This window comes from Alexandromys fortis, unplaced genomic scaffold (assembly GCF_014885135.2).
Source record: "Alexandromys fortis isolate MF-2015 unplaced genomic scaffold, M_Fortis_MF-2015_v1.1 scaffold_228, whole genome shotgun sequence".
Lineage (NCBI taxonomy): Eukaryota > Metazoa > Chordata > Mammalia > Rodentia > Cricetidae > Alexandromys > Alexandromys fortis.
This window is the reverse complement of record NW_026068115.1, coordinates 1,511,373-1,531,131: the sequence shown is the minus strand read 5'-3', so window position 1 is coordinate 1,531,131 and position 19,759 is coordinate 1,511,373. Positions and strand designations below refer to the sequence as shown.

The following is a 19,759-nucleotide window of genomic DNA, read 5'->3' as shown; positions in this document are numbered from 1 at the left end:
ACACACACACACACACACACACACACACACACACACACTCGCGCGCGCGCGCGAAGAGAGGGAGAGAGGGAGGAGGGGAGTGAGGCGAGTAGGAAGGTAGAAAAATATGACAAAAATAACCACAGAGTTGGAGGGCAGTGGCCAGCACTGGTCTGAGGGCCACTGCGCTCTCTCTGCGGCGGTAGCAGGCGGCGGCAGGTGGCGCTGGCGGTGCGTGACTGAGGTGGGAGCGTGCCGGCGGGCGCTTGGGAGGCTTGGCAGCCGCGGCTGTGACTTCGGGTAAAAATAATCAGCGAAGGCCAGCTGCTTCCTTGTCAGCAACCAAGAGGGAAATAAAGCTCACGTCCCCTCCAGCGAAAACCTGCTCTCCGAGTCCCCTGGCTCCTGCCACCAACTGCTCGACGGCCTCATGCCAATCCGGTCTGAACGCCTGCGAGCCATTCCGGAGAGGCAGGTTCCAACTTCATCACCGCAGCTTGAACAGCAGGAAGGCTGGGAGGCGGGGGAGGGAGCTCTGGGCAATCGCAGCCATTGACCAAGGCTTTTGCTCAGCTGTGGCTAGGGCTCCGAGAGGTTTCTCCAGAAACGGGCAAGGTACCTCTCAGTGTCTCCAAGTCCCTCCTCCTGGCTTTGCCCATCCTCGGTACAGCGTAGGTTTGCCTTTATCTCCTTAGATGGAGGTCCTGAGGGTCCAGAAAGTCCCGGTTCTAGAATCCGGACTTAGTAGGACTTGCTGATCCATCCAGGGCCCTCCAACCAGCCTCTGTAAGGTCCAGGAAGGCCTGGGTGGGCCATTCCCCTGCCTCCACCACCCTTTCCCATTCTCCCCAACACATTGAACCCCTCCTGCCCTCTAGGTCCTGAGCTGGTGACTGAGGCTCCTGATTCCCAGCACCAGGTAAACGTGGCAGCAATCACAACCTTCAAGAGATGGTGACAGAAGGATCAGAAGTTCAAGACCATCCTCTTGAGAGTTCGAGTCCAGACTGGTCTATGTGAGGACTTCTTCTTTTCAAGTTTTTGTTTGTTTGTTTTTGTTAAGAAAATAATGGGAACTGTGGAGTTTTCGCTGTCTCAGGTCTGCCCTGGCCCAGGTCACTGGCTCAGGGAACTGAAAATGTCCTACTACCAGGAATTTGGTGGCCCTGCTGTGTCCCTAGATATATAAATCTCATTACCTCACCGTTGCCCTCAGCATCCAGTACTTTGCTGTCTGGGTTTTACCCCTTAGAGCAGAGGGGTGCAGGCTAGTCGATCTGGGTTTGTGTATGACTACTGTTCACACAATGACAAAACCCCCAAATGATGCAACTCTCAGAATAAGCTGTTTTCCCATGTCAAGCAACATGTGACTATACTCACAGGATGCAAATAAAAATTTGAATAATAAATATTAAGGAAATGAAGTGTAAATAATTAAAAAAAATCAGCCGGGAAGTGGTAACACTCTCCTTTAATCCCAGCACTTGAGAGACAGAGGCAGGCAGATCCCTGAATTCAGGGCCAGCCTGGTCTATAGAGCAAGTCCCAGGACAGCTAGGGCTACAGAGAAACCCTGTCTCAAAAAAAAAAAAAAAAAACCAAAAACAGAACAAAAAATCCAAATAATAGTAGTAAAAAAAATATTATTTTTCCTGGCTTAGTCTTTCAGGGTTACTAGCCCTGTCTTTTGTTCCAGAAAAGGCCATGTGATCTCCAGAGAAGATAATTCTGGGGTCATGGTTCCAGGTGGGAACCCAAGGGGTTGTTTTCTGGTTGAATCTTCACCAGGCAGCTTGCTGGAGTGGGCCATGCAGGCTGGAGGAGTTTCTATTTCACATGGTCATTACTCTGAAAATCCGACCCATCTGGTTCTTAGCCTCTTTTCTTCCTTAGTATTGCCCCGGGGGAAAGCTTGCCTCCAGGACCAAAGGGGCAAAGGCTCTCTGGTCACTGGGCTGTATCCCTGGCGGATCATTGTGGAGCTGGTGAGCTCTCTGAAGAGTGAGAAGACCAAGGTTTGGAGAAAGAGCAAGGAGGTGAACAGCTGGGGAGGCAGATCAAAGAGAAAGCGAGTGGCCTACCACAGGAGTAGTGGAGGCAGGCTTTGATCCCACTGTGGCCCAGGGTCAGGTGCCTTCTAGGAGTGCCTGGAGGTGCTGACTTGAATGTACTTTTTGAATGGCCTTGGAGTCCCCTTGTCCTCTTGACCCACACCTGTTGGCTCTAGTGAACTTCCCTGAGAAAGGTCAAACCTATATCAGATCCTTCATGGTCTTAGCTTTTGAGAAATTGCTCAGGAACCCTTCTCCAAGACAGTGTCTAATGCAGGGAGAGTATGGATGTGTGAGCTGGGCAAGCTGAAGATTTCCATCACTCCCTCTGCAGACAAACTACATGCTTCTGGGGAATTCCCTTCGCTCCAGCTATCAGGCGTTGATAACAAGCAGGTAGCACAGAGTTCATCTGATGGGGTCTGAACCACAACGTGTGACCCTTGCTGTGCCATTCAGAGCTCTGTCTGGGATACTTTTTGGGCATGACAAGCAGGGCTCCTAACTCTAGGGTTCTGGAGTTGAAAAGATGTGATGTCAGGGCCACTTGTGATCACACAATAAAAAGCTAAAAATACAAATGGGAATTAAGCACTTAAAGGGTGTGTGTACACACGTACACACTATGTATGGATGGTCAGGCCAAAGCACAAGTGAGCATTCGCCTCATCATAATCCATGTGTCTGTAAGGAGCCCTGCCTGAAGCAGCTGTACACTGCTGAGCCTGCTTTCACCCACTCTCTGGATTCCACCCCATGATTGTGATGGACTTGTGTGGACACTGTTTCGTGCCAATCCCAGGGAAATGACCAGATCTCTGAGGAGAGTAGTGTCAATTGAACAGAGCAGAACATGGAGGTCCAGCAAGATGGCTCAGTGGGTAGGCTGTTTGCCACCAAGCCTAATAACTGGAGTTCCATCTCTGAGTGCTACATAGTGGGAAGAGTGAAGTGTTGTCTGGAAAATGTTCTCAGCTTCCATAGGTGGCCACACTCATGTACACACACAATACATAAACAAACAAACAAATAAATATGATAAAGTTATTTTTAAAAACACAATACGGAGATCAGGGTGTTGTTAGGAGCTATAAGGTCCCAAGCATGGAAACCAGCTGCCATGTCATTGCTGGGCTTAGCCATGGCCCAGGAGAAAGCTCCTTTGACTGATGCTGAATCTGAGGCCCTGGAAGGTAGAAGCGGGTCCTGGGGAAGCCTCTGGTCCCTTTCCTGCCTCTAGGCTCTCTTCCATGATGAGTTACGATGACCACAAACCAACTAAAGCCACATATATGATGACTTGAGGTCTTGTAGGCAGGAGTCTAGGATGACTCGCTCTGGGTGCTGCCCAGAACCTGGAGTATTCTACCTATAAGCACACTCAGGTTGGCCAGGTTCTGTCTCAGGGGTAATAGGACCAAAGTCTCCTGCTATTTGTACAGAAGTGAGGCCTTATTCTCAACAAGACCCAATTCTTCCTCTTGCTGGTCATGGCCTCCTTCCAACAGGACAGGCAAGTTCACTCCCACGGAATGTCCCTTCTACCACAGTTTCTTTTTTGTTTTGGTTGTCTTTTGGTTTTTTGAGATAAAGTTTCTCTCTGTAGCCCTAAGGTGTCCTAGAACTTGAGATGTAGACCAGGCTGTCTTTGAACTCAGAGATTTGCCTGTCTCTGCCTCCTGAGAACTAGGATTAACTTAGTTCTGACACACATTTTAAATTCTGCTCCTTCTGCCTCCTGCTCTTGCTTCTGCTTTGAAGGACCCCTGTGGTTATACTGAGATCTCCCAAATATTCCATATTAATCACATTTAAATAATTATTATTGCATGTATATGTGCATGATATGAAGAGGAAGGCATGTGTGCCATGGCTCAAGTGTAGAGGTTGGGACAACTTAGTGGAGTCAGTTCTACTCCTACCTTTGTGTGGGTCCAGGAATTGAACTCAGTTGCCAGGATGGCACAACAAACCCCTTTATCAGCTGCACTATCTCACTGGTTCTTATACTAATCTTTTCAAGGCCAGCAGTTTGTACCTACAAAATTTATAAAAACACACTGGGGTGATCAATCTTGATGGACAACTTGTTGGGATCTAGACTCATCATGAAAACAAATCTCTGGGTCTGTCTGTGAGGGATTTTCTTGACCGGTTTGACTGATGGGAGAAGCTGTACCCTATGTGGGCAGCACCACCCATGGATTGGAGTCCAGGATTGCAGAAAAAGGAGAAACCGGGCTGAACTTTTCCCTGCTTCCTGACCATGACTATATGTGACCAGCTGCTTCATCATTTCTTGCTGCCGTGATCTCCCTGCACCAAGGTGGACTGTATCCCTCAAACCTTGAGCCAAAGCAACCCTTTACTGCCTTACTACACACAGCAAGAGAAGAGTAACTAGTACATCATCTCAGGGCATCATTATTCAGCTGGTTGCATGCAGCAACAATGGAGATGTCTGTCCCCAACTTGCTTGGTCACACACCAGTGGTGTCTAGTTGAGCCCGAGATGGGATGCAAATGGCAAAAACTTGTTATGAGGAGAACTAGAAGCTGTCGTCCCTCTAGCTGGAGCCCCACCTTGGTTCTAGCTCATGGCTCAGCCACTGCCCTCCATCAAGATGTGAGCACAGTAGGTCATTCCCTCTCAACCAGAAAGAAAATAAATACAACCCACTATGACCTGCAGGGAGTCTGCTGTGTGCCTGCCTGGCTGTGCACATGAACTTGCCTTGTGTCAGCCTAGGCCTTGGGCTTCTTACTTCCTTGAGAAATAAGCATGAGGACCTAAAGAGGCTAGATGACTCACTTGAGGTCACACACAGTGGCATGGAAAATGGAACCAAGAGAGGGGACAAAGGTCCCATGTCCTTCCCTTCATGAACCCACAGATAGTACCCAAGGACAGCAGTTGGCTCAGCTCTGAGTCATTTTGGCCCCAAAAGTTGGAGACTTAGCTCAGTGTCCTCCGAGCTGGTCAGTTTAAGGGAGATGACTTGTGGCATTAGGTTCCATGTGCTGGGGGTCACCTATCCCCAAACTGCTGTCACCTTTTAATAGATTTCTCGGGGAATGAGTAATTTGTTCCTGATGCTGGCTCTGCACTGGGCAGGAAGTCCCTACAGGCCTGGAAGGCTACTGTGAAATCACTCAAAGGCAACTGCTGGAGGAGAATGGTGGGTCAGTGCTGGCCACTTAGCTTGGCCAGACCGCCAATTACTGCCTGGCCGGCTTCCTGCCGCAGACATGCCCAGGGCCAGGGCTTTGAATCCTTGCAGGGAGGCCAGTTTCCAGTAAACAACCCAGGGCGGCAGGCAGATTGACAGCAAGGTTCAGCATAAGGCCCACTGCTGCTCTGCTCTAGCTGGCGAGTGAACAGCACTACAGTCCCCAGGGGTCTTCCCAGTCAAGGGCTCAGGGGCTGCCTGAACTGAGAGTGTCAGTCCTGGCTAGACAGTTCCTGCCAAGGCCATTGGGGTTTCTGAGCCCTGGCAGATCATTCTTCCAGAGGGCATGTGAGCTGGGCTGAGTCCTCTTCTCAGCCAGCAGCCTGGGAGCAGGGTGTGGAGGAGGGCATAGCCTCCTTCCTTCTCCCTGGGAAGATAGGTCCAGGGCAGCACACACTGTGGGCTGACTGCCACAATTAGGTAAGAGGGCAGGGTATGTCCTCCCAGGAACATATACCAGAGATCTGGGGCTTCTGAATGCCAGGAGATGGTTGCCTTTGGAAACTGGCTGGGAGGGGCCTGTAAGTGCTTTCTAGGAAGAGGTGGAAGGTTCTAGATCTCAGCAGAACAATCATCTGCTCAAGCTCATCACGCTGTCTTCATTTCACATTTCCCCCTAGGATCACCTGCACCTCTCCTCAAAAGTTAGAGAAGGACCAGGTAGTTGGTGGCGCACTCCTTAATCTCAGCATTCAGGAGGCGGAGAGAGACAGATCTCTGTGAGTTCAAGGCCTGCCTGTTTTACAAGAGCTAGTTCCAGGACAGCTTGAACTGTCTTGAAAAAAAAGTTAGGGATGGGAGAAGAAAAATAGAGAACCTGGAGCAGACAGGCAGTCGCTCACACACATGAACATGTTCACACACACGTTCACACACTTGGAATACTGTTTCTCAACCTCCGTATGCCACAGTCACAGATGTGACACATAATATCCCCTTTTTTCTCTCCAACATTGTTTAAGGCAATCATATATGTTTTCCGTTGAAAATCAGGGCTTGCTTTCAATTCTTTTCTTTCCTCAGGGAAGCAGCAAAAGAACGCAGCTTCTCTTCGTCCTTGCTCTGTGATTAATTTCTTTCCGTGCTCAGGAAGTCAATGGCAAGATATGGAAGCGGGGGAGGGGCTGCCTAAGCAAGTTGGTGCCTTGGGCCTGAAACACATTCAGGCAACTAGCTCTGTCCTTGGGAACAGCCCTCCGTGAGTGCTGTGCTGTCTGCCCCATTGTCCCCTTCCATTGCTGCCACCCTGCCTGTTCTCCTTTTCCCAGTCCTGTGGGTCCTGAGGTGGGTGGTTATTTCTGTGGTTCACATGGCAGGAAGGACCTAGTGACTATTACACTCTGCTGCTGGGTGTGCTTCCCTGGGCCAGGAGGCAAAGAGCTCACACTTGTGAGCTCCCGTGGATTAAGTCTGGGATAACCGAAGACAAAACAGCAACAGTGACCGTCCGAGAATGGACAGTAGGGCCTGAAGAGATGGTTCAGGGGGTGAGAATGCTGCCACATGAGCACGAGGGCTTCATCTTATCATCCACATAAAAATGGAGAACCACGTATGTCTGTAACCCCAGTACTGCAAGGACAATCACCAGGCGCCCCGGCCACCAGCCTCGCTCCAGGTTCGGCGCCAGCCCCTGTTTCAAAGGACTAAGATAGGGAGCTCTAGGGGAAGAACATAATGTCTTTCTGGCCTCTGTGTGTACACACACAGGCTTCGCCCGACCCACAAGATATATATACATACAGCATGTGTGAACACACACATGCACACACTGCAGAAATGGATGATAACATACTCAGTAAGGAAAGAAATGATGGGGTCTCTTATGAGTTGCAAGGTAGCAGGGCTATGTGTTTGATGAGGCATTCTGGGAAGAGTTGGAAAGCTTAAAAATAAGAACACTGGGGGAAGTATCAAATGTTTACAGCATCTGAAAAGTACAGAAGGCTGAAAGGAGGAAAGAAATAAGAATGAGCTGAAGTTTCTCCTCACCTGGTGACACAGGACACTCAACACTTAAGGGACAGCCACACTTGCCCACCCACACATATTACAGCGTCTCATTTCTTCTGTTGCTAAAAATACAAATTTTAATGGTCTCAGATACTCCATTGTAAATTATTTAACTATTCTCCCATTGTTTGGTAGTAAAATAATTTCTGGAGCTTCATTATAATATTTTATCCCCTCTTTGACCCCACAGGGTGGTGGTGGTGCATGCCTTTAATCCCAGCACTTGGGAGGCAGAGGAAGGTGGATCTTTGTGAGTTCGAGGCCAGCCTGGTCTACAAGAACTAGTTCCAGGATACCAAAAAAAAAATTCTATCAATAATCCTTTTTATGCTGTTGTTTGAGACAGGGTTTCTCTGTATAACAGCTCTAGCTGTCTTGGAACTCACTTTGTAGACCAGGCTAGCCTTGAATTTCCAGAGATCTGCCTGCCTCTGCCTCCTGAGTGCTGGGATTAAAAGCCACATCCAGTTTTGAACCTTGGCGTGGGCACTTAGCCCTGCAGCCTGGCCATGCCTAAGTTTCCACTTGCCCCCACCCTGGAACACACTTTAGTGTTCGCTACCCCCAGGCTCAGCAGTTGCACAGTTCTGTGCACAAGTCTGCTGAAGCCACCCGTTTCCTCCCTCTCTACAGCCCCAGCTATCCAGTGCTGGGCTCACCTGCAGTGGCACTCACCTTGAGCACTTGTTGAGACTTTCTTCCCTGAACGGAGTTGAGCTCTGTCTCCCTGGGGGCAGTCCTGATCAGAACCCTCTGATACTTTTGCTTCCCCCCTTATTTATGTGTCTGCTTCTCTTGAAGGCAGAGTCCTGTTTCTGCACCCAGCAAAGTACGTGACACAGGGTTGAAGTCTGATGAAGGAGTAGCTGAATAGAGAAATGAATGAAGAACCAGGAAGTTTTGAACCACGGAGAAGGTAATAGATATTACCTGGGAGTAGGGGACACTGTCTGGGCAGGCCCTGCAAAACTGATGAAGAAACCAGGGCCTTGGGATATGGCTCAGGTGGTAGAGTGCTTGTCTAGCATCTACAAAGTTATGAGCACTGCATAAACCATGTTGTCTTAGCGTTCTACTGATCTGAAGAGACACCATTGTAATGGTAAAAATAAAACGCTGCAGGTCCCTGAGTGGCAGCAATGGGCAGCAAGCCACAAGGGGCAGTGGGTCCCAGGCAGGGAGCCACACAGCAGGTGAGAGACCAAGGCGGGTTAGCTGGTCCCTTGAGGACCTGCAGCAGGTGAGAGACAGAGATGGATAGGCACACCATTCAGAGAATGTGAGTATTTATTTAGTGGGTTATGGATGGGAAAGGGAAAGGGGGGCAGGGGAAAGAAGGAAGAGTTGAGAGAGGCAGAGGGGAACAGGGTGGGGGGAGTAGGTGGGGTTCTTTTCTTAAAGGGACAGGACAGACCATTGCAACCATGACCAAGGCAACTCTTTTAAAAGGAAACAGGTTTCCTCCAGAGGTTTAGTTCATTATCATCATGGCAGTGAGCATGGAGGGAACACAGTAGCATTCAGGCAGACATGGAGCTGGAGAAGTAGCTGAGAATTTGGGCAGGTGGAAGAGAGAGACACATGAGGCCTGTCTTCTGCCTTTGAAACCTCAAAGTCTACCTTAGTGCCACTTCTCCCAAGAAGGCCACCCCGCCTAAACTTTCTCAAGCAGTGCCACACCCTGATGACTGAGCATCCAAATATATAAAGCTAGGGGGGCATTCTTTTTTTTTTTTTTAAGATTTTATTTATTTATTATGTATACAACTTTCTGCCTCCATGTATGCCCACACGCCAGAGGAGGGCGCCAGATCTCATTACAGATGGTTTGGAGCCACCCTGTGGTTGCTGGGAATTGAACTCAGGTCCTCTGGAAGAGCAGACAGTGCTCTTAACCACTGAGCCATCTCTCCAGCCCTAGGGGGCCATTCTTATTCAAACCACCACACAGGCATAGTGGCTGACATTTGTAAATTCACTATTTGAGAGATAGAGGCAAAGGATCAGTAGTTTAAGGTTATCCCTGGCTAAGCAGCAAGTTTGAGGGCAGCCTAGGCTACACGAGAACCTGTCTCACAAACAAACAAATGGGAAAATGGCCTCAGGACACCTTGTCTTTGGGTGGTGCTCTACTTAAATGCCATGTGTTGCGTCTCTGGTTAAATACCTTTCATGGCTCCCCAGTGCTCTCATGAGAGGACCAAGCTTCTTCTTGCATTCCAGAGCCCTGTATGGGTGGAGTCTGCCCTGACCAATTGTCTCACTGTATAAGTACAGGCCAGTCCCTGGTCTTTCTAAGCTCCTGACTTAAAAGGTTCACCTGTTGTTCTCTGTCTCGTGGTTAGTGAGAGAGAATCTGTCATGTTGGAAATGGGAGAAGGAGAGAGAGAGAGAAGAGGGAGGGAGGAATGGGCATGTAACTTGGGAGGTACTTAACATAGTCTCTGGCATATTGAAAGATTTCAATAAACAGACATCAACCAGAATGACTCAGTCAGGTTCGGACGTTGGGAAGTCCTCCCATCCTATAGAAGGGGCTATCCTGATAATTCATTGTCGCCCTTGCGGAAGAGGGTCTCCACTTCTGCTCACTGTCAGCCAGGGCTGCCAAACACAGGGCCCAGCTTGCCTAGTCTGTGCTCATAGTATAATGCATATAGTTCTGTGGGTCTCAGGTGGAGGGAATCCACACTTGGAATCATTGTCTTGTCCCTAACTGCACCCCTCCCACTGGAGCTGGGCTTCTGTGGGCCATGCAGGGCACCTGGGTGCTGGGCCAAGGGCCCTGGAGCTTGGAACAGCTGCGCTAATTCATGCAAAGGAAAGCACACAGGTTGCCCTGTCTATTTATAGCTTATTTATGAAGGAAGAAAAACAAGGGCCCAGTTGCCATGGTAACCAGGAGCATCATGGACCACTCTCCCTGCAATGGGAAGATGGCCAAGTCAGCTCTTCTGGGGAGCCCTCTACTGTGTATATCATGATGGAGGCTGGGGTGGGCCTTCTGTACCCATCTCACAATTGGTTCCCAGGCAGTCTGTAGACTGGGTAGGGTGGGGGCTACTGCTCTCTTGGTGCTTGTAAAATCCAGGGGCACGTTGGGCCATGCACATTTGAGTTTCCTGCGTGGAAGGTGCTGCCTGCTTTCCAAGTCTTCTTGCTACCTGCTGTTGTTTTAGTGCCTGCCTGCTGCCTTAGGTACATACGGAAGCCCTCCAGCTGGGCTCCCACGTGTCCCTTAGGCCACTTAGCACAGAGAACTGGACATACAGTCCATACAGCAATGCCCCTCAAGGTTATGATCTTGTACAAAGCTTGGCATCAAAGAGGAGCTTAATAAAACCTAAATGATTGAATGAGTGAATGAATGCTTAACAGGTGTTCATACCGCACTCGTGCACTGAGGGAGACTGCAATGTTTTATCATTTTGTAGACAAAAACGTGGAGCTACAAAGAGACCTGCCTGAGATCCCATGGCTGGTTGGAGTGAGGGTAGGAGCTGGGGAGGAGGAAACCTCAGTGGATCCAGGAGCCAGGCTGCAACTGAGCTGCAGTTGTTAGGGCTGATAGTGAAGGTGCCGTGAGGCTGACTCTTGGCTCTGCATTCATCAACAGCACAGGCTTGAACTAAGATCTCACACTCATGCCTCATCTGTATAGTTGAATAAAAAAGATCCTGGCTTCTTAGAGACTGTCAGCCCTTGAAGGTAGACATTGTGCTGTCTCCAGGTTGTCTGTTTTCCCAGTGTCTGTCTGGTACACTCTGGTGCCTGAGATGATCCTGAGATCTTGTCTATAGCACAGAGCCCAGGACCTCAAGTCTGCTCACAGTTGTTGGTTGTTACTGTTTGGGAATTGAGACACAGAGAACCTATTGATTTTCCGGAGGTCACACAGCCTCATGGGGCAGAAGTGGTACCTTCAATGATCAGTTAGGCTTGACAGCCAAGGAGTAAGCGGAGCAGTGACCAGAATGAGGATGGGCATCTTGCACTGGGCTGCAGTTCCAGGGAACAGCAACGAAGTTAAACAAGACTGAGCTCTTAGTGCCGAGCCTAGCGCTTCACTGGTTATATCCAGAAATACAGCATCTTATGCCTGTTCTGCCTGGAACTGTCTCTCATTGCTGGCCTCTGGCTCAGTCACTGTCTACTCCCAGGCTTCCTGAAGGCTGTCAGTCGCCCTCTGCTGGGCTCTGCAGACACCTCCTCTGGTCAGTCTGGCTGGAAAATGTCAGTGGCTCTATAGCTCCCCCCAGACCCCACAGAAGGACAAACATCTTTTCATTTCCATGGCTTCCTCTGCTGCAGGCTTTGGCCAACTCCCAAAAGCAGCATCTAGAGTCTGGTCTTGTCTTTTCTCGTCTATTCCTCTTGCTTATCTCATGAGCTTACAGCCCCAGGCTTCTAAAGCAGCCAACTCCGCTTACACTCCCACACCAGAGGGACTTGCTCTGGGAATCTTCTCTTCTTTGGCTTGTAAACTTGTGATGTGCCTAGCTTTGCTAGGCAGCCATAACAAAATACTCTAAGTTGGATGGCATAGGCAACAGAAACATATTGTCTCTCAGTTCAGGAGTGTGGAAATACAAGCAGCATGACTTTCCTTTGAGGTTTTGCGAGAGTCTGACCTAGCCTCTTGCCTGTTTTCTGGTGGGTGGCCTGTGTTTTCCCCAGCTATGGAAACACCTGTGGTTGTCAACAAACTTCTCCTTTTTATAAAGACTCAAACTAGTCTTTATTAGGACCTAATCTCCTAGTTTAATTTTAGCATAGAGCGATAAAGCTTCAAAAATAGAATTGATTTTCTTTGTTTCAAGAGATTCAGGGATGCAATCAAAGAGAATTTAATCCTTTTTGGTTGTTCATTTGTTTATTTTTTTCAAGACAGGGTTTCTCTGTGTAGCTCTGGCTGTCCTGGAACTCACTTCTTAGACAAGGCTGGCCTTGAACCGAGAGATCCTCCTGCCTCTGCCGCCTTAGTGCTGGGACTAAAGGCGTGGACCACCATGTCCAGTGAGAATTTAATATTTAGTGAGCATTCATTAAATAGATAGTTGTGGCTCTGGTTCTCGACACTTGGTATTCCATTTATTCACCCATCCGTCTACAGCTAGAGCCATGCCATGCCCAGAGGTGCTTAATGTATAATTGCAAATGAATTAATTTCACAGTTATGGAGACTGTCATTTATTGTCTAAGTAAATTTAAAAAACTTTCCTGACTTCCACAAGCCTTAATTTCCAACAGGAGAAGCCTGTGATAAAATGACATAACACTACATTCTTAATGCTGTGTGACACCATAAACTCTGTGCCCTTCTCCAGGGCTCACAAGTACTGATTCACTTTCTCTGATTTGCCTATTGAATGATACTTCATAAAAAGGGAGCTGGACGGGGCTGGGAAGATGCCCAGTGGTTGAAGCGCTTGCTATGAAAGCATGAGGACCTGCGTTTGAGTCCACAGGATCCGTGTGAATACTGTCATGCCTGTGCTCAAAGGGAAGAAAGAGGGCTCTTTGGAGTAAGATGGCTAACCATCTGTGTTAGCGAGCTCTGGGTTCAACTGAGACCATGCTTTAATGAACGAGGTGGAGAGTAACAGTGGGGAGCACATGCACCAATGCACCCAGACTTGCCGACGTGCTTGTCACCAGCATGCACATGTGTACTACACGTGGGTGGAACTATACAATATGTGTTTTTTTTTCAGGCCTGGCTTCGCGATTTTATTAAATTGTTTTCAGGGTTCATCTGTGATTTAGTAGGTATCATGTTTTCTTCCCTTTTATAGCTGAATACTATTCCACTGTGTAGATAAGCATTTTGTTTATTCATCCATTGATGGGTAGACGTCTGAAACTCGCTGCTGTGCACATTTGGGTGAAAGTTTTTGTGAACTTAGGTTTTCAGTTCTTCTGGGTGTGTATCCAGGACAAACTTTGGTTCAAGTTCCAATTCATTTTCCGGAGCTGCTGTATTTTACACTCTCACCTGTCACATATGAGACTTTCCACACTTGTGATTTTGCCTAATTCCAGACATTTTAGTAGGTCCAAAGCAGTATCTCATTAGGAATTTTGGGTTGCATTTCCCTGACGACTCATGTCTGACTTTCTGAGAAAGTGAACGCTCCCCTGGGCCTCGGACCTGGGAGTCATGTCCCCTGGACTCCGATTAACGGTAGAAAATGATCGGAGCGTTAGGAGACTTGGTAATTGGGGGGATTTTATCTGACTTAATAAACCGCATCCCTTCGGCTGTCGTCAGTTTCTCCTCCCCGGAACTGGAGGCGATGTACTTGAAACGCCGCCGAGCCTTTCTAGAGAGGGAGAACCCAGAACTCTGTGGCCGCGGCGCCAGTTCGAAGTTTGCCCCGCCCTTCCATCCCGTTCGCCCGCGGCGCCGGAAGTGTTCTGTTCTTCTTGTTCGCTCCGCCCTCGGCCCGGAAACACTTTCTTGGGAAGATGGCGGCAGTGTCGGTGTTTCAGGCACCAGTCGGAGGGTTTTCTTTTGATAATTGCCGCAGGTGTGTCCATGCCACGGGCAGCGATCGAGGCGTGGGTGGGAGCTCGGTGCCCCGGGTCGGAGCTGAGCCGTGGCCTGGGCCGGGGACGGGAGGCGACGTGGGGACGGCGCCCGCGGCCGTGTGACTCAGGGAATCGGCGCTCCGGCGCGGACGGCTTCCGAGGCCCGCGCGGCTCCGCCGTGTGCCAGTCTTGAGGACGTGGTCCTTCCCGGTGGCTTTAGGCGGGTCACAGCCCCGATCTGTGACTGTGCGGATAGTGCGGATGGCGGGAGGCTCCAGGGAAGAGATTGGGGCGAGAGCAGACCGAGTTCCCTCCTGAGCACACTCGGGCCAGTACGGCGCAATTGTGGTCTTGTCCTCCAACACTTGATTTCTGCGCTTTCCTTCAGGAATGCCGTCTTGGAAGCTGATTTTGCAAAGAAGGGGTTCAAGCTTCCGAAAGCCCGAAAAACTGGCACTACCATCGCGGGGGTGGTCTATAAGGTAAGCCGAAACAGCTAGGCCACTTGGACTCCTCAGTTTTCAGCTAGATCTGGTAGTGCAAATGTCAGGGTACGTCTCTAAAAGAGCTTTCATTAGAAATTGCTTTTGTCTGTAGGCTTTACGTGTTTAATAGTTTCTATTCTTTACTCATTTTGAAGTTTTTGACATGACGGCAATTTGCTTTTTCTTAAAGGAAATCAGGTAGGAAGCAGGATGATGTAATGGGAAAAAGTAAAATTTGGGATCAGATGGATTTGTCTAGATGTTTAAGGCATTGATGCTGCTTCCAGTCTTGGGCAGTTCAGCCCCTCTTCCCCGCTTTGAGACAGGATCTTGTTATGTAATCCCGACTGTTCCTGGAACTTGCCTTGTATATCTGACTGCTTTAAACTCGGAGATTCACCTGCTTCTGCTTCCCAAATGCAGGGATTAAGGGATTAAAAATAGGTAACCATAAGTCCTCAGCTTTCTTCACAGAGTTAAACCTCGTTCGTTAAATGGAGATAAATCCAGAATTTAACTGTAAAGATCATAAAGACTAGTGAATAATGCTGTTACAGGTGAAGAGATCCCACATTCGGGAGACACAGGTAGGCGATTCTCTGTGAGTTTGAGGTCAGCCTGGTGTACAGTGTAAATTTGAGGACACCAAGAGCTACACAAAGAGACTCTGTTTGAAAAACCAAAAAGTAAAAAAGAAAGAAATCTAATAGACAGAGGTGACTGTTTACTTAATTTTGTCAGGTATGTGTGAGTGTGCATATGCCAGGGAACGAGCGTCGAGGTCAGAGAACAGCTTGGTGGGGCCCATTCTCAGCTTCATGTGGTTCTTGGTGTGGAGGTCAACTTGCCACGCTTACAGTGTTTTTCTTTTTTTAATAGGATGGCATAGTTCTTGGAGCAGACACAAGAGCAACTGAAGGGATGGTTGTTGCTGACAAAAACTGTTCAAAAATTCACTTCATATCTCCTAATATTTAGTAAGTATTGATGAATTTGAACTACTCTGAAATTTTCTAATATGTCAGGACTAAAAATCGACCATTACCGCCATCCTCCCTGCAACCTGTTTGTGGTTCAGCCTGTGTTTCTGGACTGGGACTGTGTTGGTTGTAGTGCTCAGCTAGCATATGCAGAGCTCTTGGTTCGGTCCACAGCACTGCGGAAAGTGCATTTTAGCCCTGGGGAGGTGGAAGCAGGAGGATCAGGCTAAGGTCATCTTTGCTACTAGTGAGTTTGAGGCCAGATAACTAAGATTCTGTCAAACAAGTAGCTCAAAGCATTTCCGCACACTGGTCACTGGTACTCCTCATGGTCAGGTCCTTCTGTTGCTTCAGTCTGATTTAGCTGGTAGAAGGTTCTGCCTGCCAGGTGCCTCTCAAATCTATTCCTATTTTTCCCTCTGCTGAGACCTTTATTTCGGTTCTTTTTTCTCATCTGGACAAGCTCAGTTATTTAATTGGAATATCTGCCTCTGGTTTTCATACTAATGTTCACAGTTTCCACCTTATGTTTGTAAAACACAGACTTAGAGCTCACACAAGGGATCTAACACCCTTTTTTTGGGCTTCTGAGAATACCCACAAACAGTTATGTGTAGACTTTCACACAGACGTATGCACATGCCGTCATCAGTAAGATTTTAAAAAATAAGATAAAAATACCCTTTTGTCCTTTCTGCTTTTAGACTGTTGCTGTCCTTCCAAAACCCAGCTCATAAAAACAATTCCTTAACAATTAGAATTCATTGCTCTTGGGGCTGATCAGGTGGCTCAGCAGGTAATAAAGGTCGCCATCAAGCCTGACCATCCGAATTGGATCCTCTGAATCCACATAGTGGAAGGACAGAACCAAATTCTGAGAGATGTTCTTTGATCTCTACGTACTTAGATGGCACAAGTCTCTCCTCCTCCCCCCTCCCCCCTTCTCACACACACACACACACACACACACACACACACACACACATACACACACACACACACGCTTTTTAAAGAAGAAAACAAAAGAATTGCTCTGCCCTCCAGCTTTCCATGGCCTGTTGTACCTATGTTATTTTATGGCTTTATAAATTTTCTCTTCCATTCCTCTTTTACTTAGTTCTGAATAAATTGAGACTGTCCAGTGTCAATATTGAATTGTAAAATTTTCATACACTGTCTTGCTCTTTTGTACAATTTGGATGCATTTGTAGTAGGACTAAAATGTGCACTCTGTTTGAAGCAGAGAAAGAAATGATTTGAAATGTCCCCTTGCACCATAGAGGATATATTTGCATGCAATTAGGGTATGTGTTCTCAGTTTCATGTTTAAGGTTGGTTAGACAGAGAAATTGAATTGCAGACTACTCAGAGCGACTCTCATGTACCTAAACATTGTAGAGTTAATCAAGAGGCTCTATTTCTTTCTTCTTTTTGGAAGAGGGGTGGGGGTTAAGACTGGGTTTCTCTGTGTCCTTTCCTGGCTGTCCCAGAACTTGTTCTGTAGACCAGGCTGGGCTTGAACTCAAAGAGATCCATTTGCCTTAGCTTTCCAAGTGCTGGGATTAAAGGTATTTACCACCACCACTCAGGGAGGCTCTTATTTCTAATTTAGCCTTCTGATAATTAAATGCCAACTAAATGTCTATGGTATTTTTCAGTTGCTGTGGTGCTGGGACAGCTGCAGACACAGACATGACAACCCAGCTTATTTCTTCCAACTTGGAACTCCACTCTCTCACCACCGGCCGCCTCCCGAGAGTTGTGACTGCCAATCGGATGTTGAAGCAGATGCTTTTCAGGTAGAACTTCAGGGCTTACATCTCTGTAATAGCCGTCTTTTTTTTTTTTTTTTTAAATCTTAGATTTTTAGCATAAGAAAGCCTGGGCATGAGGGGTGAAGTATTTAGAAGAGCACATTTTGTTCCAGAAATCAATTAACCATTTCTAATTTTGTTTATTTTCTTGTTTTTTAGAGTCAGGGTTTCACTTAGCTTTCCTGGAACTCATGTGTAGACCAGGTTATTTTTGAACTCACAGAGATTCTCCTGCTTCTGCTTCCCTAGTGCTGGGATTAAAGGTGTTTGCACCACTGCCTGGCTGCCGTTTATAATTTTTAAAGTAATTAAATGGATTGTGTGGTCTGATGTATCTTACAGTTTTGATTTGCCCTGAAATGTGGCCAGTAATTTCTTGAAACAGAAATATTACTGGATAAGACAACTTTGGCTTACAGTCAAACAGTACTTTGAGTTTGTCCTACCATTTCCCTAGCACTTAAACACAAATGTTTTTTCTTTCCTTTTTTAGCAGCAAAGTAACAATAGAGTGAGAGGTGACTTATGAGTGGGTGAAGTGGGTAAAATAATACTGATTTCACCAGTCTGTCTCTTTTGGTCTTGCAGACCCTTGCTGAAATGCTCTGTGTACTGTCTCATATTTTCTTTATCTCTGAGTTAAGGGGTATTGCTGTGTCCCATTTATAAATAAACAGGTTGAGGCTTAATAGGTATTCACCTGATCTGAACTTCTTTCTTTGCTAATTCTCACACAGAGTTCATAGGAGTTTCGTTTCTTTTTCCCTTGTGTTTGTATAGGTTTTGATAGCTTTAAAATATTTTTTTATTCCTTCCTTCCTTCCTTCCTTCCTGCTTTCCTTCCTTCCTTCCTTCTTCGTTCGTTCTTTTCAAGACAGGGTTTCTCTGTGTATCTCTGACTGTCCTAGACCTCTCTCTGTAGGCCTTGAATTCACAGAGATCTGCCTGCCTCTGCCTCCCTGAGTTTTAAAATCTTAAGTTGGTTTTCTCATTTACACTGCATAAATGGGAAGCAGTATTTGTCTAGTTTACTTTTCCATTGCTGTGATAAACACCCTACCAAAAACCATTTGGGAAAGAAAGGGTTTAATTCATCTTACAGGTTATATCTTACAGGGAAAGAAATCAAGGCAAGAACTCAAGTCAGGAATGCTGCTTGCTGGCTTGCTCCTTCTGACCTGCTTAGCTAGATTTTTTTAATATATATATATATATATATATATATATTTCACAACCACATGCCTAGGAACAATACTGCCTGTAGTGGGCTGGGCCCTCCTACATAATTAGTAATTAGTAATCAAGAAAAATGCTCTTAGGCCAATCTGATGGAGGCAGTTTTTCAGTTGAGGTCCCTTCTTCCTAGGTGTGTTAAGTTGACCACCAAGACCAGCCCTCACAGGTCTATTACAGTGAAAATAGTACCTGTTTTCCTGGGCCTGCCTTAGTTTTAGGGCATCCATTTTTTTACTTTATTTATCGATTGACCGATTCATTTATTCATTCGTTCATTCATTCATTTATTCTCTGTTTATTTAATTCACTTTACATTCCAACTACGGCATCCCAGAGGGTAAGAAGGTCTCCCATGGGGAGTCAACAAAGTCTGACACATTAAGTCGAGGTAGGACCAAGCCCCTCCCCACTGCATCTAGGCTGAGGGAGGCATCCCATCATAGGGAATGGGCTCCAAAAAGCCAGCTCATGCACTGGGGATAGATCTTGGTCCCATTGCTAGGGTCCCCTCAGATAGACCAAGACAGCTGTCTCCCATATGCAGAAAGCCTAGTTTGATCTCATGCAAGGCTCCACAGCTGTCTGTCTAGAGTTCGTGAGTTCCCACAAGCTTGGTTCATCTGTCTCTAGGGCATCCATCATTTTCAGACACTTGCCCTATGAATATCCTGAGATCATTGACCAAAAAAGTCTCCTGTAGGTCACATGGTATTTAAGACAAAATAGTGACCAATAATTATAAATTGGGAGATTTAAATTAAAAATACAAATTTTTGTTTTTAAAAAATTATTAGGGGTTATGCTGGGTGGTGGTGGTTGCACGCCTTTAGTCCCAGCACTTGGGAGGCAGAGGCAGGTGGATCTCTGATTTCAAGGCCAGCCTGGTCTATAAAGAGAGTTCTAGGACAGGTTCAAAGCAATATAGAGAAACCTTGTTTTGGAAAAAAAAATTAAAAAAAATACACATACATGCATGCATGCATACATACATACATACATACATACATATGTACATACATACGGGCCTGAAGAGATGGCTCAGTGGTTAAGAGTGCTGGCAGCTCTTCCAGAGGTCTCAGATTCTATTCTCAGCACCTACATGGCAGCTCACAGCTGTCTAACTCCAGGTCCAGGGGATCCTACATCCTTACACAGACATAACATGCAGGCAAAACACCAACACACATTTTTTAAAAAATTGAAATGAAAGTAGGATAACGTGGCAGTACCTATCAGGGATTGCATGGCCAGTGTCACCTTTGGCGTAAGAATTTTCGTTTGTTTAGCCTTTTTTTTTTGGTTCTGGTTTATTGTGCTTGTGCTCTGGCTTTCCTAATAATATGAGGTCCTTGTAGCATTGCTCTATATTCTCAGTGGTGTTTATGGAGGAAGGATAGTGATGTAGTTTCTACTTATAGATGAGATGAGAGAACAGAA

At 47.0% G+C, this 19,759-nt stretch overlaps 1 protein-coding gene across 1 annotated transcript in view; it reads left to right on the top strand.

Annotated features, from left to right (window-relative positions):
• The first annotated feature begins 13,698 nt into the window (after positions 1-13,698).
• Psmb7 (proteasome 20S subunit beta 7) overlaps positions 13,699-19,759 on the top strand; it is a 59,398-nt gene continuing 53,337 nt past the window's right edge. Inside the window, exons 1-4 of the mRNA XM_050124848.1 lie at positions 13,699-13,806; positions 14,196-14,289; positions 15,172-15,269; positions 16,931-17,071. Coding sequence (XP_049980805.1) covers positions 13,745-13,806; positions 14,196-14,289; positions 15,172-15,269; positions 16,931-17,071 — 395 coding nt within the window. The 5' untranslated portion in view covers positions 13,699-13,744. The remainder of the gene's footprint in view (positions 13,807-14,195; positions 14,290-15,171; positions 15,270-16,930; positions 17,072-19,759) is intronic.